General features: G+C 40.2%; 2 protein-coding genes across 3 annotated transcripts in view; one reads left to right on the forward strand and one right to left on the reverse strand.

Annotated features, from left to right (window-relative positions):
• FAM199X (family with sequence similarity 199, X-linked) lies at positions 1-26,157 on the reverse strand. 2 transcript variants are annotated; one of them, XM_085571066.1, is made up of 6 exons: positions 26,096-26,157; positions 11,034-11,253; positions 8,788-8,937; positions 8,304-8,465; positions 7,057-7,317; positions 1-6,215 (listed from the first exon to the last, which is right to left on the reverse strand). In XM_085571066.1, exons 1-6 carry the CDS (start codon positions 26,140-26,142, stop codon positions 6,045-6,047), a joined length of 1,011 nt encoding a protein of 336 aa, XP_085427192.1. In that variant the 5' UTR covers positions 26,143-26,157; the 3' UTR covers positions 1-6,044. The 2 variants fall into 2 exon arrangements, with proteins under 2 accessions (XP_085427192.1, XP_021404046.1); XM_021548371.4 differs by lacking the exon at positions 26,096-26,157 and adding an exon at positions 13,866-14,162.
• The window catches only part of COMMD5 (COMM domain containing 5), a 16,106-nt gene continuing 3,263 nt past the window's right edge, over positions 14,037-26,879 (forward strand). The window contains exons 1-5 of the mRNA XM_021548382.3: positions 14,037-14,388; positions 16,334-16,494; positions 17,571-17,599; positions 21,221-21,271; positions 25,250-25,345. Of these exons, the coding sequence (XP_021404057.3) occupies positions 14,052-14,388; positions 16,334-16,494; positions 17,571-17,599; positions 21,221-21,271; positions 25,250-25,345 (674 nt within the window). The 5' untranslated portion in view covers positions 14,037-14,051. The remainder of the gene's footprint in view (positions 14,389-16,333; positions 16,495-17,570; positions 17,600-21,220; positions 21,272-25,249; positions 25,346-26,879) is intronic.

Here is a 26,879-nt window from a genome sequence, read left to right on the forward strand (position 1 = left end):
TTTGGATTTATATTTATATTTTATTTCAACACTAGAGAAACAATTTTCAATGGATGAATGTTCCAGAAGGAGGTGAAAAAAGGTTTTCTACGCAGTAGGGCATGGGATCTTTAGGAACATATACAAAGGATCTGAGGAAACCAAACTGTAACTAGTTTTGTACTGGAAAATGTTTGGGTGAAGTGTACAGTTCAGGCCAGTATAGTAAGAGTGGTTGAGGACAGCAAGCCCATAGCCAATGACACCTTTCCCTGTCAATTAAGTAAAGCAAGCTTATCAACTGGTTTTGCTTCATTCAGCTTGCGCCTGAATAGTGATCAGCCATCAAATGAGACTTCCTCAATGCAGTGAAACTGGCTACACTTGAGAGAGAAATGAAGAAATGCTTAAGGATGGCTAATAAGAGATTCATAACATCACTGGTTGTGCCCATGTAACCCTGGTGACAGGCAGCTGCTTGCCAGCAGATCAGACCCACCTGTGCAACTGGTGCACAGGTGGGTCTGACAATGAACTGCTGCAACAGGACAGGCTGGGAGGGTTCTGGGAGTCAGAGAGTGCAAACACCAGCTTCCCTGCAGCTCCTGGATGCTGTGCAAGGAGACATCAGCCCTTACAACAAGCCAGCATCCCAGTGGGTCAAGGTCCTTGGAAACATTGCAATTTGGTTTTTGTTGCATAACCTTTCACACTGTCACCCACCTTTGGGCGACAGCAGAAAAAGCACATAAGCAGGCTGCTCAGGTGAAGGCATAGCACCACAAGAGCAAGAGCTTCCACACTTCTGTTCACAACAATTAAAGATCTCTCACAGTTTGACAAGACTTGCTGTGATATGCAACATTTTTCACCCTGTCCTTCTCCATCACTTGACATCTACAGAAACTGGGATAGCAACACTTGGTTAGTTTTAATTTCTGTCAGTGTTCGATGAGAACTCCCAGAAGTGTTTGATGAGCCATAGCCAAGACAAAGAAGGCAGTTTTAGATCCCTGAGATGCTGCAGGCAACCTTCTGCATGCTGAGGAATACATGCTTATGCCAGCTATCCTCTTCTCAGGTTTCCAGGATTTTTTTACTGGATTCCAAAGGGAAAATGGAGGTTTTGCAATATTACACTTCAAGCTTCAGTGTTGCAGAAGGCAAATTTTGTTCAAGGACATGACTTCTATAAGCTGGCAAATGTCCTCACTCTTGCCTATTCAAAGACTGCCATATCCTTGCTGGTGCTCAGCACATATATAAAAAACATCTCTGGCACAGGAATCAAAACAAAGGACAGACAGCTTTAAGTATGTGACCTTGGATTATACAATTCACAGCAATTAATTGCTTCCCTATGAAACAATTCTTGCCAGATTTTGCAGTTAACAAACCCCTTTAGCTAAGAGGGGACAAGTTTGCTTTTTGCCATCAAGAACAGTTAAGATGTGCAATTTTATTTGTATTTTCTGCTTGAAGAGTGACTTCACAGGTCCTGTACATGAATCCCCCTGCTCTGAAGAAAACATCACATCATTTCCTAAGAATATCTTTGCTATATCATTAATTTTAATTCCAACCTGTACTTCAAAATGCACATAACTATTTTCAAATACAATGAAAACTTGAATTCAACAGCATCAGAGCTTTCAGTAAATCCTTCACAACTTCAGAAAAATCTCTATAAACATTGTGTAAAGTAGATACAGAATGTACAGAGAACAGTTTTCTATACAAAAGTGCATTTTAGCAATACAATTAGCAGAGAACCTGGAAAAAAAAACCAACTCAATTTAAGCAATACCATATACTCTAATCTATACCCTCATCTCTCCCCCACCAACAAAAAGAAAAAAAAATCAACCCCTCACCTTCCCCTTGCTTTGGTTATTAACTATACTAAAGGCTTCCATATTAAAATTATTTTTTTTTACACTGGAGAATTTATTTTTAAAGTTAGCCAGATGAGAGAGAATGCTAATATGATTCATCAGAGTTAACAGTCAAAATAGACAAACTTTGAATATTACTTAGATTTGCTCTTGATAGATTAATAAACTAATCTTTGCAATCCTTAAATGGACAACTGTTGACTTTTCTTGCCCAAGAATTACAAGATCAGTAAGCTTAAGAAAATTAAACCAATAAATCTAACAACATCTGCCATGAAAATCTGGCTTATATGAATGAACTTTAAAAAAGCTCCCAAAAGAGTCATGTTTATTAATATTTATAGACTAATGCATCAACTGATTTCAAAGTTGAAACAGTGTTAGGAGAAAAGAAATGGCTTCAGGCCATTCAGCATAAGTGAACAGTAAATATTACCATTTTGATCTTTCTGTATTGTATATGCACTCTGATGTAAATTCATGTAAGTTCAAGCAGGTTGGTTGGTTTGTTTTGTCTCCAGAGAATGATCTTCACAGGTTTCAAACCACAATATGAGAACTAAAATTTGAGCCCAGGAAAGCCTTGCAAATGCTTTTCCTGCTCTTCCAAGTAAGCACCCCATACTGAGCATATTGTAACCATCTTTTTATCAGCTTCCCAGATTAAAAAAAAAAAGTATTTTAACAAAACATGACATTAGATAGATACACAGAAATCAGCCAAGTTTGTCAGGCAGCCTTCTTCCTCATATTTAAAATCATATTAGAAAATAATGTTCTCTCTTGTTTACAGTCCTATTGCAATCAGACTTTCAGTGCTCCTTCTAAGCCTTTTAAGCGAAAAAGTTACCATGGAAGCAAACTGTTATCATTACAGAATGTAAATTGTTTGTATCCACATTGCAGTGGGGACAAAGTTGCTACAGACACAGTTTCAGTACCATGAAGACATGTAACTATGAGCTTTTTCCTGTGTGTCACTGTGCTGCTTTTAAGCTTGACATTTTTCCTCTATTAATAAAAAGCAGGGATTTGATTAATTTTTTTTAAGAAAAAACACAATAAGGATGCATTATTTTAGTTGTCTGTTACTCCTCCTCATCAGAACCCAGTAGTTACACCTGTAGCCACAAAGGCCAAAACCTAAATCAGTAAGACCAGATTTCACTGACATTCCAACTGTTTGACTACTACCACAGGTATTTCATAGAAATTAATAGATTCAGATTGGAAAAGTCCTTTTAGGATCATCAACTCCAACCCTAAATCTCACACTGCCAAGCCCACCACTAAACCATGTCGAAGTGCCACAGTTACCTGTCTTTTAAAACCACCATGGGTGGGGTCTTCCTGAGTAAATATTGAGCATGCAGCAGGGAAAAACATGAATCTGACAAGAAACCTCTCCCCACCACAAAAGGAGTGTGTCACTGGGACTATAGAAGATGAGAAAGGTAAAGGAAAAAAAACCCAAATATGTAGAAGTATGTGAGAACTCCTGAGTCCCACAGTCACTTCAGGCCTGATTCTCTGAGATCAGGGAAAGACAACATTTTATCTCTGAGTACTTGGAAAAGAATATTCAAGGTAAGCAAAATGTTATTCTGCACTCTTACCAGAACATTCAGAGTTTTGTATTCTTTGTATTCTTATGAGCATCCTGGATCTATGAGATCACAGAGCTATAAATTATTAGCATGGAATACCTGGAAATCCACTCTCTTCGATCATTTTAACTGTCACACCCATGACTGAAGTACCTGCTGGAGACAACACAGCACAATCAGCTATTCTGGCACCCAGGACCTTTTAGTCCAATGTAACAGATGAGCAACTGGACCCATCTAATCACTTAGAATAATTTATACTTACATGCTCACACTATGATGGAAATACTATCCTCCCTCACTTCATGATCTCTGGAAGCTAGTACACAGGTGACCAGAATGAACTGTACCTCATCAAAATGATGGGGTCTTCTCTCAACAAAACCCTGAGGCATTTTAAACTCTGAATAACTGCTGAAACAGAATAAAGTGACACACTTTCATGCTCCACCACACTGAGATATTGCACCTTTCTTACAATTCACTTCAGAGTTTCAATTCTCTACAGTACAAAGTGTGCATTTTTCTTCAGAAAAAAAAAATCAATCATATTTCCAAGTCGCTGCAGAAAATAAAGGTTGTACTGAACTGTGATAGTGTACACATGGTGAAGTATTTCATGATGAATTCATCCATTAACATGCAAGAGTTTAACAACCACACCCTGAAATTAGCCAAATAGATAGTAATTGAATTTTATCTTCCATACAAGATATTTAAAAGAAGCTCCAGATTTAAGTCAATCTAAATTCTCTATAAAGTGTATACTGTTAAGAAGTTTTCAGTATTGATTATACAGGAGGAAGGCATCAATCAGCAACAGCACAGTACAAGCAAATACTGACAGGTCACAGACACTTGTGGTTAGTGGACAGACAATTGGCCATATAGGATAGCTAATATAAGATTAAAATTACATTACCTGGCTTTTAGTCAGTCAATGGCCAAGCCTGGGGACCTGTTGTAGAGCAGCACTAAGTTCAAACATATTAGTTTGACTATGGACTTTATTTATTTCTTATCAAAACCCTTTCAGAGGCCATTGTTCAGATAATTTACTGGTCAGTTTATTTTGAGGCTAAAAGGAATGCCAGTTCTGTAAGAAAAAATATTTCAGCTGTCAGGGCTAGTAAGTCTGTGCAGGACATGGAACATTGATGTCAATAATCCTAAAGCTGATCATGCATTCTGCAGGATTGAGCTATATCCAGCAATTAGTGGCCACACTAAACTGTTAAACTCCTTAATTCAAGAGCAAAATTAAAGTAATGAAGCATCAACATAATAAAATTTATTTCCTTAACTCAGAACTCAAAAATATTTTTATACACATTTAAATTTCAAATTAAAATTTAGAACTATCATTTTTATCTCAGCCATGGGGGGAAGGAGTTCCATAAAAGTAGTTCCAAGATAAAAACTAAAATCAGCTTAAAGTTTGTCAGAATTAAGAAAAAGTTCGAAATTACTATCACTTCCCTACCTGAAAGCCACAATTTTACCTGTCTTATCATGAGAAATTTCAAAAGTTGATAGACAACAAAAGGAGAATTCTGATACATGTCATGGTGTAACGACCCACACAGAAGACAACCTCATCTAAACATACAATTTTAAAAGTACAGCTGCATTAATTAAGTTTTCCTGTCAATAATATGAATCAAATATATTTAGATATGCTTCTGGGGAAGAAAACCACTGTGTGCCACTTGTTTGCACTTCTGTTTCCAGTAGTGTTTTTAACTACTTTAAGTAGTGTCCTTGACAACTTAATTAGTGTATTTTCGATGGATAAATGTGTTTTTATTGGAATCTTTTCACAGAAATACTAGGGATGTACTAGTGAACCATTAGTAACAATCTTAAGATACTGAGAAGAAAAATAACCTTCTGAAGACTAAGTCTGCAATTACTTTGAGGGTTTTTTTAAATTTTTAGTTGGTTCCTAAGAACTACATTATCAAGCAGTATTCTATACAGATTTGCATTAGATGTCCTGCTTCTTGTTTTCTGTGTAGTTTGAGTTAAATCATAACTTTTAGAAAAGTATCAACAGTACTTTGATTTTGTACAAACAAAGAGCAAGGCTGAAGAAAGCCCCATAGAGAAAAAGATTTTTCCTCATGCTAAACAATCTTCCTAATAATGGGAAAGGAAGACAGAAAAAGTCTTCAGAATAATTCAGAAAAAAAGTATAATACTAACTCAAAGCTGGAAAAAAAATAAAAAAGCTAAAACATAATTATGCATGCTTTGTGTCATCCAAAAGCACCACTAGATTTACGTGCAAGTAAGTTAGCATGATAGCCAAGTTCAAATTCCTTTAAAACCACATCTATTCAGCAGCTTTTCAGAAGATAGGTATGTTTCTGAATTCTTTGTTGCAAAATTAGTCTCAAAAAGCTGAAGTTACTCAATACTTAGACCTTCTTAGCAAAATTACACTTGAGAAAAGATCTGGTTTGTATAGTTAATACTAATTGAAATTTGGTCAAGAAATATATGTAAACAATAAGGATAATACATTTAAGGCTTAGAAAGAACACTGATAAATTCACCCCTGTCACATTAAAACATCTACATCTCCTTCATGGTCCTCCTCAGTCACTTTTAAAGACAGCACTTCTTCGTTAAGAAATAATCCACTCAGTCTTTCCTTACGGGCTTGTCTTTGTTCTTTCAGCTGTCTCTTCCGTAAGGCCTTTTGCTGGAGTTTCCGTTGCTTGGAACGTTTCTGTCAAAATACAGAAGAGACAAAACATAATATTTTGTTCTGTAAATTAGAAAAAACACCTCTAATGCTGGCAAATATAAATTAACTTCTAAAATAACATCTGCTCTGAAAAATAACAAATATGAATTCTCAGCAGTGGTGTAAACATTGATCCAAAATCATATCTAATATTAAAATATCTAGACCATCGCCCACAACTGAATTCTGAGGAATAACATTAACCAGTGATGTTGCACAGTCACGTCTTTGATTGGAGGAGTCCTTATTGCTGGAGAAATGTTACAGTCTTACATTAACAAACCCAAGATGCTGAAGAGCAAGTAAGATCTGCTCCTCGCCTTCACACTTGAAATTTTAATTATGTGGACAGAAGGAGTGCCAAAGTTTTACTTTAAATGAAACACATTTCATAGAGTCCCTTCTCACCAAGGAATCTCATGAGATATGCTCAAAAAATAAAGAAGATTCAAAAAGTCTGATGAAACTTCCAGTTGAGAAAAAACCAAAAACAATCATGGGTGTCTCTACTGTCCAGAAACTATGCCTAGATTAGGGTGATCATTCTTAAACAATTTTTTTCTTAAGTTAAACACATAAGCCCTTATTCAAACCCACTCAACTTATCCTAAACAAAAAAGATTAGAATATCTACTACATACAAACACCACAGAAGTGATGGGAAGAGCACAAGTTTAAACTTCTTATGGCCATTGGCTTAGAGAGATAACTCAGTTACTCTGTTCCTTCAGGACAAACATCCCAGGCAAGATCCCATGCCTGAGCAAGCTTCAGCAATTAAGACAGCTTAATTAATACAGATATAGATGACCAGAAAGTTTACTTTGGAATCCCGGATTCTTTCTGCAGCACTTGTGGACAAATTGCTGTCGCTGTGCGCTCGACTCATGTTGGCACTGGAGTTTGAGGCAGAGTTGGCAACGCTGGAGCCACTGCTGCTGGCTGAGCTGACCATGCTGGCACTGCTGCTGCTGGCACTGGCCCCACTCACACCACTGGTACTTGCACAGCTGTAGCTGCTCCTTTTCCAGCTCTCCCTTGCAGACCGCTGGCGAGGTCCGTGTTCCTTGATATAGTTTCTCACCTTTAGAACAGAGGCAGAAAAATTACTATAGTTTGATAAATGCTGCACTGAGATACTCCTTTTCATGGGAAAAACACAATCTGCCTATTAATAATGATGAAGTTATTGGGTGAGTTCAGTCAGGCTTTTAAAACATTTTCTTGTGGCTGCATAAATCCCAAGCCATCTCGAGTCACCCAGAGAACTTAACTATGTTAACATTTGTGATATTTCGTTATTGAAGGAAGAAAAATATGTAGCAAGGGCTGCAGGGTTCTTGTCTCTTCTGCCTGTCAGGTTTGTGACTATGTAACAATATGTTATTATTTTAACACCAAACAGGAATATCAGTCAAGTTCAACTGAATTAAGTTGTTTACTTAATGTATCAAACCCCTTTATTTTACTAGGTATACTCAAACCAAAGTCTGTGTCAATAAACAAGCAATTTTCTACTTTAAGATGACACATAAAATGTTTGAAATATGAAACAGACCAAGCTCATAAAAGCAGTGAATGTTTTCCATTTTCAACTTTATCTTCATCATTATCAGTGCCACACTGAGGAGTTCAGGTTGTATGAACACTGCACCTCTCCCCAACAACACATCTCAGTAATTCAATGACTGAGAAAACAGTAGAATGTATCTATCCTATCAGCCAGGCACCCTTCTTCATATCTTGGAACATCTTGAAAATGCATTATTCTCTATCCCTTTCTACATGAAATTTATGGTTTTCCCCAATGAATTCCAATCTTTTGGAGTTTTAAATGCTATTTTACATTCAGTGAGCAAATGAAGAATATACAACCAGTCTTTTATGTCAAAATTTAATACATAACAATATGCTTTTGAACTCTATTTTCTGTCACTGACAGTATAGTGTTCTAGTGTCTCTCTCTACATCTAATGATTATGCATAAAAATTGATCGCAAGTCCATAACATTTTGCAATATATAACCAGATGCTAAAACCCTGAAGTCAAATGTACAAACCTTAACTCACCTGTTTCAGCTTTTCATCTGTGAGACAGTTCAATTCAATAATGAATTCACTATCTGTAGGTGAGATCTGAGCAGTAGGATCAATAATTTTAATAATATCGAGTTGCTCTCGAAGGCCCATCTCTGTACTGACTTTGCGACTCAAATATTCAATATATTCAACCTAGGACCCAAAGAAAGGCAGGTCATTTTGAAGTATTATTGATTCTAAATGAGAGACAAAAAAAAAAGAAAAAACTGACAGAATAAAACATGCTCAAATATTATGGTTCTACCCTTGAATATCCTTAAAAACTTAGGGAGAAAACTTGAGTAGGCACTAAACTGCCTCCTGTAGATCCAAAGGACAAGGTTTAGTTTTAAGAATCAAATAGTACTGCACAGGTCTGCATTTACACCTACAGCAAACAGGATGGCCTTTAAGTTGTGTCTTTTAATTGGAAGTTCTTCTGTACATTGCAGTTCTCACATAGGAAAAAAGTCACCTGTTCATCATTTGTCATTGCACTCCATGGAAGCTCATCAAGATTCCTATGCTTGTTTTTCTTTTTGGGAAGCAGACAGGGAGAGCTTGGAATACTCGGTATAACATCAGAAAGCACATCACTCCCACTTGCAATGTCGCTGCCAGGCAACTTGTAACATGCAAAAAGAAGAACAAAGCTTTAGAATAGACAGATTGTAAATTATTCTAACACTATTAACAATTCAAAACATACCATCAAATTAGCAAAGCATTGATTATCTCTGTACTTTAACAAACTCTTTCTAATTACTCATAAACCTGCAACACTCCCTTGAATCTTCCCGCAAACAACAAGTGCAGCAAACTCAATTCACACTATTCTGTATTTATCAATTCTTTTTTAAAATTTGTGTTTAAGAAAACAGCAGACTGAAGTTGCATTTCAACTATTTCCCTTCTCCATCAGTGGAAACTGTCCATTACAATCCAAACCTAAATCTAAACCTCCCATTTTGGAGCATAAGTCTAGTTTAAGAAAGATAATTTTCAAGTAGGTCTGTAATTCCTAACAAACTCTGTAATTACACAAGAAAAATCAATTAAAATCACTGTTGTATGTCGGGAAGCAACTGTGAACTTCAGCTAGCTACATTTATACAACTGATATGTGATTTCTGAATGCACTTCCAGTAAAGTGGGACAGCTGGATTACTTGTGCTCAGATTCTGCCAGATAACACCATAAAGAGCTACAAAAAAGTCTTTCCAAAATCATACAAATCCTACAAATCCAATGAAGTAAGTCGCTTGAGAAAAGCTTGTTTTAAAAAACAAAGAGTAATAAAAAAGCTGGTTACTAATCAAACATACTGTCAGCTAGCTAAAGCATAGGAAATGGCTTCGTTTCAAATCAATTGCCAAGTTTATCAGGCAATTGAAATTTCACAATTCAATAAAGCTCTGAATCTTTGGGATCCAACCTGACCTGTTCCTACAGCCTGCATTATAAACACACACTTGTAACTTCAATGATACAACATACATTGAGACCAGCAGCTGAACTTAACCAGTCAGAAATTCAAAGCTGATATCCATACACATCTCAAGTTCACTTGCAGCTTCTGGAACAGGATTTGAGCTTTTTTGAAAGCAGTTTTCAGTTCTTGTACTGTCCTTACAAGACTCTCTACATGCTCTGATTAAGCTTTATGACAAAATTTTAAAGTATTCCCCAATAAATTCTAAAGCCCTGTGTCGCCTATTTCAAAGTTAAGTATACATCCATAGTTGATTTAAGTCTTTAATCCAAAAGTCAATTTAGGACTATAATACATTAAAAATGCATAACACATTTGAAAAACTGCTGAACGGGGAAGACTATCACAAACTAGAAATACCCAATGAGAACTGCATCCAGCACAGACTTGGGAAAAACATGTGATTCACTTTCCCATTCTGGTGAGACAAAATGAGCTCTGTACTCTTACTGGCATAGAAAAAGATAGGATAGAACTAGGCTATGGCAAGAGTTTACCTAGAAAGTATCATTAGGACCAGATATCTAGAACTAGATTCATTAGTAAGGCAGATCCTCATTACAAAGGGTTTAAGCTCATGACTACAAGAAACACATGCTGGTCCCTAAGACCAAACAACCATGATACATAAGCAACCTTCTTTGGAGAGCTGACCTTCAGTCTCCCCTCCTGATTCAGGAGGTTGGAATAAAATGAAAACATCTTCTCTATTGATCAAGATTCAGATATGTGCTCCTATGTTCAGTAGTCACAAAGAAACAAGTGCTGAGGTCACTTGGTTTGTTCAGAAGAAGAGGAGACTGAGGGGAGACTTCACAGCTGTCTACAGCTTCTTCATGAGGGGAAGAGGAGTGGGAGGCAGCAATCTCTCCTCTCTGGTGACCAGTGACAGGACACAAGGGAGCAGCAGGATGCCAGGTCAAGGGAAGTTAAAGTCAGGTATCAGGAAAAGTTCTTTCCCCAGAGGTTGGTCGGGAAGTGGAACAGGCTCCCCAGGGCAGTAGTCACAGCACCAAGCCTGGCAGAGTTCAAGGAGTGTTTGGGCAACACTCTCAGACACAGGGTGCAATTCCTGGGCTTGTCCTGTGCAGGGCCAGGAGCTGGACTTCAGTGATCCTTGCGGGTCCCTTCCAACTCAGGATATTCTATTCTATCACATTTCAACTACAGCTAAATCCAGCATGCAACAGTCTACACAAAATTTTACATTTCCAGCGGAACAGGTTTACCTGCCACTCAAACTCGCTGTCTGACCAATCCCAGTAGGTGCTGATAGAAGAGGAGACATCACTGCAGACACTGCCCTCGGGGAACAGATCAAAAGAGGTGAACTCCTGGTCATCCAGCAGGGAGTAACAATCATCCTGATCCCCCACGGACACGGATGAGAACAGCTCCTCGCTGCACTCCGAGCTGGCCACGCTCGTCCCACAAGATGTCAAGTTCCACCTGCAAAACAGGACAACACAATTAGAGAGCAGCAAACCTTGGTATCATGTGTCCAAAGAAATTCCTTCAAGACTTCTTAAACTATCTCCACTTTGCCACTCAGTGATAATACACATTGATTTTATTGAAATAAGTTATAATTATGTAAATTGAAGTATTCTATTTTTAAAAGTACATCAACAACACCAAAGGGAACACAGTGTTACAAATATCAAGGCAAAAATCCAGTTATATAATTATGCCTTTATTTTCATATATTACCAGTTTGTACCCCAGAACTATGACTCCTGTAGCATGGAAATTGACCCTTTTTTTTCTGCTGGTTGGGTGTGGTGCTGGTGCTGATCTAAAAATAATTTTTTCCATGGATTGGGATATTTAAACTTCCATATAAACTGGAATAAACAGAACTAAGTAATTAATCAATTTGACTTCAGGACAAATAGAAGTTAAGAAGAAATTTCAGGTTGATAGTTCTCCACAAAATTAAGGCTTAATAAGGAAACACATTATGGATCACAACTCTGAATGTCAAAAACATTGGACATGCTATTGGAATGAGACAGTGCAGGATGGGGAAGTGACCTGTGTGAAAAGGATACCATGCCAGATCTAAACACTTTTTTCACCCTATTACAAAGCTAGTTGAAGTTGTTGCTAAAGGAAAGCTACTGAGAGCTCAAATTTCACAGAACAGATTTTTTACTCTAATGAGAGTAAGCCAGAATGTAACAAGCTCGTGAAATCAGTCTCCATATCTGGAACTTATTTTACATATTGGAGAAAAGTAGGTCGAGACAAATATGAGTCAGCACAGCACTGCAATATGGCCAAAACAATTTGAAAAGGGCTTCTAAAATGCACCACACAAACCCACACAATTAACTCCTGCTCCATCAGCCTGTGCACTTCAGCCTGGCTAACTAGAAAACACTCTTCTACCCAACTGAGCAACCCTATCACCAGAAAGGCTGGTCCTCAATCTCATTAAGCTGCACACCAGGCTGGCTAAATGTGTTTGTGATGGATTCACTGCCACATCTACTTGGCCAGATGTGTATTTATCCAATGTTAAAGACATTTCCAAAACTTTCCTTGTAGCAGCTTCAGGAGTTCTTGCCCTGCCTCCTTTTCTGCATCCCCTATCGATGTGCAATGCCTTGCTTGTACAGACTCTTGTGGGCAAGGCAATCCATTGGTAATGAGCAGAACAAAACTGGGGTGACACAGCACATTACTCAACATGAATACAGTTTCAGAATTCATGAAACAATAATGAAATTGGAGATAGAGTGGACAAAGTTCCCAGATATATCAAAACAAAGCATGAGGTACAGGGGCTCTAGCACCAACAAACTACACAGATACTCCAGGTACAGGCAGTCAGCCTCACCTTCTCATGGCTGGGGGGCTGCTGTGCTCCCTGGGCTGAACTGGATTAACAACAATGGGGAACTACATTAAAATTCCTCCTGACTTCAAAAAACAGAAGCCTCATGTGAACACCACAGATTGAGCTGCACATCTGCAATGGCCTAATCAGTTCAAGACTGGGCATGTCCCTTTCCAGAGAAGTCAAAGAACCCTCGAGATGCCTGGGTAACAAACCTGGGCTTGTAAAAGGAGCAAACCTGAGCAACACACTGGGGAAGGCAACACAGAGAAGTGTACAAAATTAATTAAATGCAAATTTGGTGACTATCACACATTTATTTACAGATATTCTAAGAATATATCTTGCTGCTCATGTCTTATGACTTAAGAACTATATTATGAAAGTGTATCATGTTTGATCACGGCTCTTCATGCTGAATCATGAATATATAATTAAGAGTTTGCCCCTGTGAATGACACTTTTAAAGTGCAGTTCCCATGACTTAATACAAATTCACTCTTCATAATTGTGTCACAGAAATAGTAATAACCCATAAAAGAATCTTGCAAGACTGGAACAGGAATGTTCGAGACATGTATGTTGGAGACTGAAATCTCATAGAGCATTCTCAAAGAAAGCTATTGCTATATCCAAGCTTAATACTATATATTAACAGAATGAGGTTCTTAGGAAATCAGGATTTTGATTTTATGAACACAACTGGAATTCCTTTGCAGAGCTGTATTTGCACTTCAAATTACACACAGGATAATTTACCCTTAATTAGTAGCATGAGGTGGAAATGTTTCTGCAGGAGTCAGTGCCGTCACCAAGCCACCCAACTCATTCTGAATCTCTAAAGGTGTGTCTGGTGACCATGCAAGGCCTTTAAGTCTTATGAACACACCATTCTGTAGCTGCCTACAGCCCCCAAAAATCCAAAATCTCGAAAATTAAGAAACTCGGACTGAGGCCAGCAGCATCCTGATCCAAGGGGAAGGTCTCCCTCAGGCTCCCTTCCAACCGAAACCATTCTGTGATTCTACGAAAGAAAAATTAACGAGCCGACCCCGCTGACAGAGTCAAGTGCAAGGTGAGGAGCCGAGGGAAGGGCAGCGCACGGGACCCGGCGGGCGCGGGGGAAGGACGCGCGGCCCTGCCGGGCCGGCCCCGGCCCCGCCGCGCCGCCCGCCCCGGCCCCCGGCATGGCCCGGCCGCCCCGAGCCGCCCCGCGGACCTGTTGGAGTGGAAGCGGTGCAGGGGGTCGGTGCGGTGGCAGGAGGAGAGCTGGCAGCCGAAATCGCTGACGTCCAGGCAGCCCTCCTCGCTCAGGCTCAAGCTGCCGCCCCGCGGCGGGTGCTGGTGCGAGAGCAGCGGGCAGGGCTCCTCGGGGGTCAGGAACTTCTCGTACGGCTCCTCGGTCATGGCGGCGGGCGCTTGGGCGGCGGGCGCGCCTCAGGCGGCGGCGGGAGCGCCCCGGGCACACGGAGCCGGCGGCGCCGCCATCAGCGGCCGGGGCCGGACGCGCCGCGCCGCCGCGGCCGCTCCTTCCGGCGCCGCGCCCCGCAGCGCCCCCTGCCGCGGGGAGGGCGCGCGGCGGGCGGGCGGCGCGGCCATGGCGGCCGGCGCGGCGCAGGGGCTCGGCGAGGGCGGCGGCGGCGGCCGCGGGTTCCTGGGCCCGCGGGTCCCGGCCGAGGTGGAGGCCATGGCCAGGGGCGTGCAGGACGTGGGCAAGGAGATCTTCCGGCGGCTCCTCAAAGGTAGGGCCCGTGCGGGGACGCGGAGGGTGCCCGGGCAGAGCCCGTGGGCTGGAGCCGCGCTCCCCGGGGAAGCCGTGGGTGCTCCCGGGAAGGCAAGGACAGCTCTTGGAGAGCTTCCAGAGGAGAGCCGGGAGTGTGCTGGGAGGCCACAGCGGGGGAGCCGTGCGGACGGAGGTCCCTCGGTCTGTTCGGCCCGGAGGGAGAGCTCAAAGCTGGCTACAGCTTCCTCAGGAGAGGCTGCGGAGAGACAGGCACTGACGGCCGCTGGTGACCAGTGACAGGACGCAGCGCAACGCTGTGTCGGGGCACCTCGGGTTAGCTACGAGGAAAAGAGCCTTTCCCTAGCAGGTGCTGGGCACTGGAACAGGAAAGTGGTGCAGGACAGATTTCAAGGGGTGTTGGGACTATTCTCTCAGGCACACGGTGGGATTCTTGGGTATCCTGTGCAGGGCTGAGTTGGACTCGGTGACCCTTCCGGGTCCATTACAACTCGGAATGTTCTGTGATGCTGTGACAGCTGGAGGGCTGCAGCTTCCTGGAGCACTTCCCATTGCGTTTCCCAACAGGAAGCTAGAGCTGAGCTTTAAATAAAATGAGGTGCTCGATTCGTTGTATTCTACAATTCTGTGAAATCTGTGGTAATGAGGAACAGAGTTCTGCTGCTGTGGATGGCCCCCAGTGTCAGCTGAGTGCTGTAAAAGTCATTCCTCTCTCATCCCTGTGTCCCAGAGCCAGCAGCCCAGTTATTGTCAGGTTGTGTGTGGCAGTCAGAGACCCGTGGGCACCTACAGAACATGCAGGAGACAATACAGCAACCACAAGGTGAAGGTGTCCTATTGAGGTTAAGGCTGTAGGATTGATTTCATTTTTGTCTGTGAGGCTTCTCCCTGTAGTGAGAATTTTCTCAAGGCACCTTTGACCATCAAAATCAAGAGTTACACAATGGAGTAAATTAGGGTATGTAAAATAATCATGGAATAATGGAAAAGTGATTAGTGGAGCAAAAACACAGCTTGCTGGAGGGTAGCTGTTGCCCAGCATGGTGTGACCCTGGCATGTTCTCTCAGCTAACATCTTGTCAGGGATTTCCTTTTGGATTTGAAGGACTCAAAACATCTGGTAGCTGGTTTGTCTCTAAATGTGTCGCTGCACAGTAACAGAAATGAGCAATGTATTCAGGGTTAATACTTGAAATAATAAAGCTGTGTATAGGCAGAGGCATTTGGGACAGAGGTAAGTACACATGTTGAACTATATTTGCTGTCTAGTGCAGGGACATAGAGACTGAAAAGCCTTTTCAGTGCCAGGAAGCCTGACTGTATGGGTTTAATTTTGGTGTAGGTTATCACCTGCTTTCAGTTGTGCAATAAATGCTTCCTACCATAGCAGGCAGGGGCAGACAGTCCTTCAAAACCAACTGCCTGGAGCCAGGGCAGTGACCCCAGTGCAGATCCCCCTGCAGTGGGTGGGCACAGCTTCCCTCCAGTTCTGCAGAGCTGGCACAAATCTCCCATCACTGTCTGCTCTTGCTGGCCCGTGACTCACGGTTTGCAGGGCTGGAGTTTTTCCTCTGAAGGTTTTGTAATCTTTGAAGGTGTGATGGATTTCAACACTGTTTATCGACATTGCTCTCGTGCTTGCACCAGGTTCATTTTTCGAGGCTGTTGTTGTTACTCTATTGCTAAACAAAGACTAATGTAAAAAATGAGGTGCAGTTTCATGTACCTGGTCAGTTCACGATGTAAAAACTGCATGTAACAGAGTCTGAAGGTTATCCAGCCAGTGTTATTGCAGGCTCTGATACACCGTCTCAATGATTGATTTAATTTTTGTCTATGAGGCTTCTCCCTGTGGTGAGAGTTTTCTCAATGCACCTTCGACCATCAAAGTCAGGAGCTACACAGTTGAGTAAATTAAGGATCTTGCTTTGCTTTCTTATTCACAGTCACTGTTAATGCATTGGAAGGAAAAGACTGCAGGGAATCTGTCAGGCTGATTGCAGAAAGTGCTAATCTCTCAGAAGAGCAACTTGCTTTCCTCATTTCTGGCATGTACACCCTCCTCCGAGAAGCACTGAGACTACCCTTATCAACTTTCAAACAAGAAGTAAGTTCTGGGAGTACTTGGAACCTTGATAAGGTAAAAGCTGCATCAGACTCAAGTCACCTTCTAAATCTCATTTGCCTGGGTGGGAAGCTGCACATAAAAATTATTCTCCAAGTTAAGGTTGTTGGAAGAAATTGTTAAAAATATGGAACTTATTATTTAATTTTTTGGGGAGATGTAGAGTGAGCTTTTTGAAAAAATATTTAAGCTTTAGGAAATATTTTCCTGTATTTGCTTCTGCTTCAGCATCTTGTTTACAATGCATGTTTGTTTTCAGTCATAAATTAAAACCACTAAAGAAATCATAGCAAAATGTTATTTCACAGGCGTCAACACTCACTCTAACTGGGTGTTCACACATACCACTCATTTTTGTCCATGCTTTTAATTTCTCATATTTGTTTGCCTCCTTTGTTCACATTTCTTCCGTAGAGGAAGGAAGATATTAAGGCCAGAACAATATAGTGGATATTGGAAGAAAGTGCAATTTCCACTTATGCTGTGGATGTTTGGTGTGAATATGTACACACCCACCATGTTCCCATCCCTATCCCTTCTTCATGGCTATTTTCTTAATTTTTCATGTTCTTTACTTTACAATTTTATTTTCTTGTTTTTATGTGAGTGAAGCACTTCAGGGTTTCCAGTACCTCTTGTTTAAGATACAGCTTCATATTTACCCAGCCATACTGGGAAAGCTCCCATATTACAGGAAATGTAGTGGAAGTATGCTTTTAATATTCAGACCTTATCTTCAAGTTACTGTAAAATGTATTTGAGAATGAGGGCATATAGTTACTCTAAAAGAAAAATGTTTCTGAATAGCCACATAAAAGAAGTGGCAGAGATATTGTTTTGAAAAATAAAGGCTTCCAAGATATTTAGGTGTTTAAATCACAGCTTCATTGAACACTTCTGAAAATTCTTTTCAAAATATTACCAGTCATTTCAAAACTACTGGCACTCAAGTCTAAAATTTTTGGGAAGAGATACCAAATAAGTAACCATTATTGTGTCAGTAGGTGAGAAAGGATCATTTAAGGCTGTATCAGGTAACATTTCATCTTTCTTTTCAGGTTTTTAAAGAAAATCTGAAGGAGCTCAGGTATGCCTGTTTACACCAGATCATTTAATGTTTGTTTTTTTTCATAGCTTTTATGTAACTGGTTCCCCAAATTAACTTTTTTGCACAATAAAGTTGGTATAAAAATTACCTGTCAATACCTCTTAATGCATCTATTGCCAAACATGACATAAAGCTAGAGGGAAAAAAACAAGACTTGATTTAGCACTGAGCATGAGCAGTTTTATGTCAGCTGCTGGGGAGAATGGTCTGATTTATTCTGTAATGTAGGTTATGCAAATCTGAGTGACCTTCTGTCTGCCATCCCCACCTTGCCATGCAATATTTTTTTAAGCGTTTGGTAAGACAGTGGAAGCATTTCAGAAGCTAAGAACTGCCTTACTTCTGTCCTTCTTTGAAAGGTCAATGATATAACGTTCATGAAACCCTACCACCATGTTCAGCTATGATTTCTTGTGCCCATTATCCAAGAAATCATTACCTTTGTTACAGCCTTCAACAAAATCTGTATCAGTCTTCCATGAGTATATCTGAAAGGATCATATCCTAAAAGCTAGAGATCAGATGCTAGTAGTATTTATAGGTTTTCCCTTATTTCTATATTCAGTAGCATGAGAAAATAACAGCAGTTGATGTTTTCCTCTGTAGTGAAACTTCTGCACCAAGGCTTAGCTATTTTAAAACACTATTTTCACACATTTCTTTAACATTCTGATTGCTACCTAGAAGAAATAGATGTTTCCGACTCTGTCGTTTTTCATCCTTATTTTCCATCAACCTGTACAATGGCTTTCTCTTCATAAGGAATTAAATTATAAGCATGATTTGCTTTATGAGCAACTTCAGGCAAACTAAAACTGCAGATGTAATTGGAGTGTAATCAATGAAAGGTGGCATTTGGGCCACAGTGAAAGGTGCCTTGCAAGTTGATACAGTTTTGTCTGTGGCTCATTGCTGGAGTTTGGCCTGCCTTTTGTCTTGAGAGCTCAAATGCAAGCTGCTGCCTCTGCCACATCATGGAGTTCACACCCAGGTTAAAGTAGGTCAGTAAGAAACTGATGTGTTGCTTTTGGCCCAATGGGAGCTGGTGTCTTTTGAGGTGTGCACAGATGGGCCAAATTTGATTATGGAATAATGAATACTGAAAGCTCCATGCCAAATTATTTGGGTCTGAGTGAATATTCCTCTTCTGAGCAGTGGAGAAAGTTGGTATAGGCTGGGTGTATCTAGAAATGCAGACGCCTAGGTCCCTGTCCTTTGGAGGTTTTTGTCACTTAATGGTTTATTCATACATTTTACTCAGACGCTTTTCAGTCTTGATGATCTTTTTTATACCTTTTATATCTTGATACATATTTTTATCTTACTGTTCTGGTTAATAGGGCTGATCTGCAGCAGAACTGCATTTGTGCTGCTTGCAGACTTGAGTGTTTTATGTGCTGCTAGTTGCTGCTATGGTCCTGTTATTCTCACAGTATTGAAACTCTTCCTAACTTCTATCTCTGACAGTCTTACTTCCTATAAATAGCTCTCTTCACCTTGTGGCTAAACTTTTAGAAGACTAAATAGCTTATTCTACTTTCAAGCTGTGATATTTAGAAATTTGGTAGCACCTTTAGCATCTTCAGTTCCTCTAGGAAACATTTCCTACGTTTCCCAATGGGCTTGGGCTTGGAGATTAAATACTTGCTTCTTTTCAAAGCACTTACTAATTACATGCAGACAGCCTGCTGCAGTGGCCATCCTGTGATCAAGTGCATGAAGGACAATGTCTAACATTGGTTGAAGAGCGATGTCTTGGCATTACTGGCATCCAGTGTTTGGGAAGGTATTTTGCCTTTTAAGGCAGAAAAAGGGCCTATAGCCTTCTTTTTTGTTCTGTCTTATTTTAAAAGGTTTTAACTCTGTGCCATGTAACCTTATGTTTTTCACTTATTGCATTCTGGTTGGTTGGGTTTTTTTTTTTTTTCAGTGAATCTGAAGCTTGAGTTAATTCTGCCCATATAATATCTTGTAATTCTCAATTTTCTGGTGAGGTACCTGATCTTGGCTTCTGGTTTTGATGAAGAGAGAGATTGGAATGCATGCCCAATTCTGATTAACTAGATCAGTATTATTAGTTTAAAAGAGCTGCAATTCCCTATTTCTTAGGGAATGGCTGAGCCAGTGGGAATAATATCACACTACATTATGGGTGTTTTTTTCCCCTCCCCTCACAGATTATTTAATATCTTTTTGACTCAGGTAAATGACATGGGATTGAGACATCTTCAAACATTTCTTGCCCTTTGAGTCCCTTCCTCAGAATGTTCCAATGACAAGTAATTGCAATCTGTAGTTCAGGCTGAACCATGCCATGTTTTGTCTTATCTGTGTTGTGTGTGACTGGTCTCTTGTGTGCTGCTTGAGCCAGGAACAGAATTTTCAGCAAGATCATGGACTGCACAGCATTGTAATCATATTACAGCCCCCTGTCTCCAGCTATTCCACTACATGGTCAGGATATCCAGTCAGTGTCAGGATGGGCTAAATGATGCACTTGCACAAAAGTATGTTTGCAGAAATAGTCTTGTCTCTTCTGAAAGACAAACGCTTGCAGCCAAAAAAGCACTGTTCCAATGCTTGCTAAAATGGATTTCTTTTTATCCAAGCACTATTTAAAATGTGGTTTAATCCCACTTCTTCCTTTCTGAATTCAAGCTGTAGTAACTGCTGTTTCATCATCCCACTGTGTGAGCTGATGAGTTGTTTTTTCTCTGGTCATTAGACACTGTAAGCTCTTTAGGACATATAACTTCCTTGTTTGCTTTGATTTTTCTTTGATACACTGCTGTGTGTCTCAAGCCACTGGTGAGTATTGTCTTTGGGCACTGATTCATGGTGAGTGCTGGATTTAACTGTGGCAGCAGCAGTAGTGACTTCTCCCACTTGTCCAACTTGCCTCTCTGTAGGAGGTTACTGTCCTTGTGGCAAAGGCAGCTGAATGGATAGTGTTTGCTCTGTGATCTTTGCAATTCACAGCCTGATCTATTGAACTGAAAATCAACAGTAGCTTGTTTGTAAGGCAACAGCAGTTTCAGAGGAATGGTGAAGGAGTGGAGGGCTGTAGGGTAGATGGAGTGTGTTAATCTCTTCAACCAGTCCCCATGTGTGCTCCTTTTGTAGGTAGCCTTGGCTACAAGGGCCTCTGTTGAATGTTGAGGGGGCAATTACTTCTGTCTTCATTACACTTGAGGTGAAAGTGAAATGAAACATGTAAGTTTGGGATTTTTGAAAGCATGCATTACTGGCCTGCCTTCTGCACTTGTCAGAGCCATCAGTAAAATTTTTCTTGACTTTACTGAGAGAAGTTAAGCAAATACTGGGTTCTTTTGAAATACGCTTGCCATAAAAGGTAAGATGGGAAGATGTAGCACAGATTTTAGGGCTCTTGATATACAAACATGGGCTGTGCTTTTGAGGGTCCTGACTGAATCAATACTGAAGTGCTTACATAACAGCTGGCAATTTTAAGCAATGGAAGATGGAAAAGGTTGACACATTTTTTGTGTTCTGTAATAGATTTAGAGTTTTTTCAGGTAAGGCCATATAACTGTGGTTATAAAAAATCCCTAACTGTTTTGTCTTGCTCTTCTCTTTCAGAATACCAGAAGATTTCATTGTGGATTTTTCCAGTGTAGTCTTTGGTAACAGGTTAGTGTCTTCATTGTGCAGACAGCAGGGCTGCACAGAGTTCTGCTGACACAAGTCCTTGGTATATTGAAGAAACAGCAATTTTTTCCAAATTAATGAGGAAAAGACTTGTTCCATTAGTTTGCTTCAGCACAGTATGATGTCCATCATGCATGGCAATACATGCATTAAGTAGCTTTCTTGCCAGTTTTCAGGTTTTCTGTGTTCATCAGTTTTTATAATGTTCTATAGACTGTGAGGTCAATCAATACCTACAGATGAAAAATGCAGTGCAGAATTACTCACTTTTGCCATCATTATCATTGCAAGTTATAGCAGAGGAGGCAGGCTACAGAAGCTCTCTACATGCTCTGATTCATGGCAGCTTTCTCAGATAGAATTTCTCAAGTCTTAATGTACAGGTCAGTTGGGAGTTCACACTGAGTGACCTGATGACAACACATACAAGATATCAAGTGCTCTGCCTACTGTAATTCACTTTTTAAGCAATATTCCTCAGTAATTCTAGAAGAAGTTCTAAACTGAGAGCTTTTTGAACAGCCTGTTTCTGTTGTCCATTCTTGGGATTCCCTTTTTCTAGAACTTTCTCTGCTCAACCATATTTAGCCTATTCTACATCTAGAAATTTAAAATCTTGAACATTTTGGATATGCAAACTTGTGCAGGGCGAGGAGTTGGACTCTGTTGATCATTGTGGGCCAACTTTCCTTCTTGAAACTTGAGATCATTCAGCACATGACATCACTAACCCAATGCTGCTCCAGATTCTCTACATGGAATCCCAATAATCATAGTTGTGGTTTTTCAGTTACCCTCAAGGGTCTGAGTGCTGCTACCAAAGCTAAAAATACTTTTTGTTTCTTTGATTAAGATCTTGGCTTGCAGATAAAGGTTCTTAGAGTAAAAATAAATTCAGTCATCTCATCTTTTCTTTGCTCTTCTGTTTGAATTATAGGTGTTAAGAATGCAAAATTCATGGTGCAAAGTGGAAATATTGCTTGCAGTATGGAAGGAGGATAAATTTAGATGTAATTTGAAGCACGCATGATTGTCTGTTTTCTACTGTGAAATCACGATGATGGAAAATTTAGCTTTTTCTCATTTTGAAAGCTGTGATTATCGAGTGTAATCTTGCTCCATGTTTTGAGACCAGAGAAGAACACCTCAGGTTTGATTTTAGACAGATCTGCGTCTACAATCTTAAATGTAACACTGAATCATACATATGCGTATTGAGTTGTAAATATATATGTTTGTGATGGTAAGAGGTGCATTAGCATGTGATCAAAAATTCAGTAATTCAGTATGAGCTTAGATAACCCAGAAAAAATCATTTTTAATACTTTTCCTGGCATCTTATCTTATTTTTGGAGTTCTTTTCACTAAACAACAGCTCTGAAGTATTTGGCGTTTGTATTTGTGTCCCCACAGTTCCATCAAGCTATGTAGACTGAAAGAAAAACTTGCCACATCAAGTAACTACATGAAATTAAAACTGTCTTTTAAAGGAAAGGACAACACTAACTTCACCCTCTCTGGATGTTTACAGCAAATGCACTGGATTTTCTTCTAATGCTGTAGCTTTAGTTTCTACCAGGAGGGCGCATTCTATGTGCTGTTTGTCAGCATTTGACATATACAAGTTTGTTCAGCCTTCCAATTCAGTGGCCTGCTAGGCATGTCTTGTTATGTGCATAGGGAACCATCCAGAACTTGTCTTTGGTTTTGATACTGGTAGATCAACTGCTGCTCCAAATCCTCTAATGTTTCATTTTCAAGTTGCATCCTTTAGCAGGTGATGTTCTTGTCACCAGGTGTATCATCCTTTCCATCAGGGATGGTCTCTAGGATGGTCTCTACCTGATCCATGGTCTTTTGCTTGTTCTGACTTCTGCCTTCTGCACAATGTGCTGACAGTATATTGCAGCTGCTGGCACAGAGTGTTTACAAAATATAATTACAGAATATAGGTTTTGGATGTACGATTCATTGAGTCTTTTCTGCTCCATTTTGCTATTCCTCTCAGAAATCAATGGTTTGATTAGCAGCCTGTGTAATTTCTGTCTGCATGTTGGCCGCCATTCACATTCTGTCATCTTTGCAGGATTCTTGCAGTTCCCCTTGTGGTCTTGTCCAAATTGGGAAGGTCCTGACAGAAGCTTAAACTAAGCTATAGGAGCTGTGACTCTTCCTGGGAGAATGGTACAGAAGTGCAGTCCTGACCAGAAATAAAGCTTCATGTTTGACCACAGAAATGCCATCTCTCAACAGTACTCAAAGCTTCCTCTCTGGGAGGTCACAATTTCTGATCTTTCCCACCACTGCTAAGTAGAGTACCTTTCTGTTTTTAAAACTCCCCCAGAGTGCTGGTGCTGCATGAATGGACCAACTTCCATTGATGGGAGTTAGTGTTTTAAGGAAACAGTAGCAGTGTGGCTATTTTTAGGGAGTCTCCAACTTAAGCAATACTCTGGCAGCAGCTCTCCACTGAGGGAAAGGCCTGTTCTTACTGTTTAATCCTGCTAATGACTGTTCTAGACTCCAGCTCCTCATGGCTGCACCCAGCTGTGGTGACCTACTTCCTATCCAGGAGTTGACAATGAGTAAGAACCAGCTGATCTACTTTTTTTGTTCATTCCTTTACCATGCTCTTAGGAATGTGTCTCACTTCTGACACCACCCAACCTCCCCTCACCAAAGAGATAAATTCTTTCTTATATCACTTTGCAAAATGCAGCACTCTTGGAGGATCTCAGCCTCTGAGTCCTGTGTACCTTATCAGATCATTAATCTTTCTGGGCAGTTTCTAACTTGCACACAAGAATCTCAGTAGTGATGTGAGGCTGCCATTCCTATAGTGCTTGATTTGTTCAGAGAGGATTCCTTTCTGATGCAAAGTCTGTAATTAGATTATGTCTAGCACCGTGGATAAAGGATGTAATGTTTCTTATCCTGCCCTTAGTGGAAGTACTGGAGTAGCCTTGAAATGTACCGAAAATAAATTCTAGGGACACGGAATGCTTAGAGGAAAAAAAAAAAGTGACACAAAGTCCAGAAGTCCACCTCCTGAATGGACCGGTACAGTGATCTCATTCTGAAATTATTTCTGCATATATATCTAAGAATGAATGGTTGTTATGTATTAGTATCAGATTTGCCATTTAGTTACCCAGATTTTAGGATGTAGGATGCTGTTAAAACTTTGAAAATTGTCAACCATCTGAAGTTTAATTGCTGTTAACTGTATTTCCACACAGAAATAAACTAGGGCTTGATCAGCCTGATTCTTCCTGCAATGTGAGTAACAAATTAAATGCTTGGCTTCTTACACATTAGACTAGGCAAAAATCTTGAAGGCTGAGCTGAGGTTGGCAGTGAACATTATGTAAGGAACTTAAAATTTGTAAATTATGTTGGATCAACAAGAACCACTGTGGGGTTTTTTAAGTATGCTTCAAAATACACTCAATACACTAATATTGGTAAGCAGCAATGTTTTAAAATAAAACACTAGATTATTTTTGATGAAGAAGAAGAGTGACCTTATGCAACTGTTTTGCCTAAGTCACCTGTCCTGTCTCTGCTTGCTTGTTCCTGTTGGATTTGCATGAAGGTAAGGATATGTTTGCAGTCCCTATCTGTGCTTCACAGTTGCATACAATTGAAATAATAGGTATGCCAGCCACCACAATTACTCTGAACTAAACTTTATAGTGGCATCAGTTTACTAGAATTATACAGTCACTTGGTCTCTTTTTTCAACATGCACCATAGTTAAGCATAGAAAAAGGAGATAATCTGAGCACAACGGCCTTAAATCCACAAAAACTCTGCTTATTTAGATCTCTTTAAATGAGGATAGATGTAGGAGAGAAACAAATTCTGGACAGGTTTGTACTGAGGAATCCTATTTTCTCTAGATTGTTTCTTCTTATATGGATTTACATTGCAGTCTCTTATTTCTGATTCTCTCTTCAGGCGTCCCACTTCCGAAGGCACAGCTCTGATACCAAGAAGTCGCCTACCAAGTATCCAGGACTTCAAGTGGAGAGTGGATGTAGCTATATCCACAAGGTATAAAAGAGAATCATACACATCCCTGGAATGAACTAAGATTAAACTGATTTCTTGTGCTGTTTAAACATTTTAATGGGGTAAAAATGTTCCTTGCTATTAGGGATTGGCAGGTAGCATTAAACAGTAAGATACAGGTGGAATTTTCTGAACAGTGTAGAAGTCAATTTATACACACTTTACTGCTGGTAACATTTCACTCAAAGGTTGAGTCTCTTATTTTAAAACTTAACAGAGCTGATACAAATCCACAAGTCCTGGTGATGATGGCATAAATTAGTCAGATTGAGCCTCAAGCAGCTAGGCAAGCTCTTAGTTTTACTGGAACAGGGTAGGGTATTCATCCGGTCAACTTCTCAAGCAGACCATAATTTTTTGTATATGTTAAATGAATTTCCATCTCTTGTACTCTGCTTCCACAAAGAGAAGTTTCAGCACCTTTACACTGCCATAGTTATGTAATTGGTCATTGAACTACCTCCTAGTTTCTTTCACAGCAGGAGTAAAAGCCTTTGGGATCATCCTGCCTGTGCCTGCAGTGAACAGCTTCTTACCATCTGCCACAACAGAGGCATGTGGGGGATGGCTCTTAGGCTAGACCCAGAAGGAAACAGAAACCTGTTGTCTGTGCTCTTTTGTCCCTGTCTAGTCGTAACCAAGACAGACCAAGCTAAAAGGAATTAGATGATCCAGTCTTTGTTAGTAGTGTCAGTTGTTAGCATGAGTGACCTCACGTTGCATGTTGAATACCTGCATCTGGGAGAGAATGCTGTCTCTTTGCTGCCAGAGAGGCCCATGGCTGATCAGGGATTGTCTTCCTGAAATCAAGAAAAAAAGTCTCCTAAGAGAAAATTGGAATGACCACAAACTACTAGTTCAGATGACTTTCTGATGAGCAGTGCTGTAAGCACCACATAGGTATCTCTCTCTAGAAGAAAAATCTATGCTGGTAAGAGAGCAAAATGTCCAGGTAAACATCCTCAGGCACAATGCTTCCAAGCTGAAAGCAAATCCTATTATTTGTTTTCCAAACAACACAGGAGCGATACATTACCAGTTTTGTTTTCCTTCCTTTTAATTTTGTTTTCAGTTAATCTTCCCCCTGGGATTTTTTGTTTATCATCCAGCAACAGCCTCTGCAGGGAGGTATGGGAGCTCTGGGCTGTAGTGCCTGTCGGTACCTGAGCAAGCTTTGGCAATGTCAGTTGTTGGAAGCTGCACAAGAATGACTCACTTCCCTTCTTTGGGTCATCAAATAAAATAACACACAAATTTAGGATGAAGCCTGGAAGAGGTTGATTCCCCAAATGAGGTGGCAGTTGAACGTATGAAGGGACGGAAATGATTAATGCAACATGGTAAACTGCATAAGAAAACTCTGCATTATTATTAGCAGTACTTGGTTAGCTCTTATCATAGTTCTACTAAACCAATTATGTGAAAATGAAAATGCTTCTAAACTTGCAGTTACTAAACTATTAACAAAATGTTAAGTCTCAATACTGAGGTAAATTGGACAAGACTGTAGTGTTCA

The sequence above is a fragment of the Lonchura striata genome, chromosome 4A (genome assembly GCF_050655825.1).
Source record: "Lonchura striata isolate lonStrDom1 chromosome 4A, ASM5065582v1, whole genome shotgun sequence".
NCBI classification, from domain to species: Eukaryota; Metazoa; Chordata; class Aves; order Passeriformes; family Estrildidae; genus Lonchura; species Lonchura striata.

Coding starts and splice junctions, on each gene's coding strand:
- FAM199X (XM_021548371.4), bottom strand. CDS start 14,053: ATGACCGAGGAGCCGTACGAGAAGTTCCTGACCCCCGAGGAGCCCTGC. Junction 11,254..13,865: donor CACCGCTTCCACTCCAACAG/GTCCGCGGGGCG, acceptor CCTGTTTTGCAG/GTGGAACTTGACATCTTGTG. Junction 8,938..11,033: donor ACAGCGAGTTTGAGTGGCAG/GTAAACCTGTTC, acceptor GCATGTTACAAG/TTGCCTGGCAGCGACATTGC.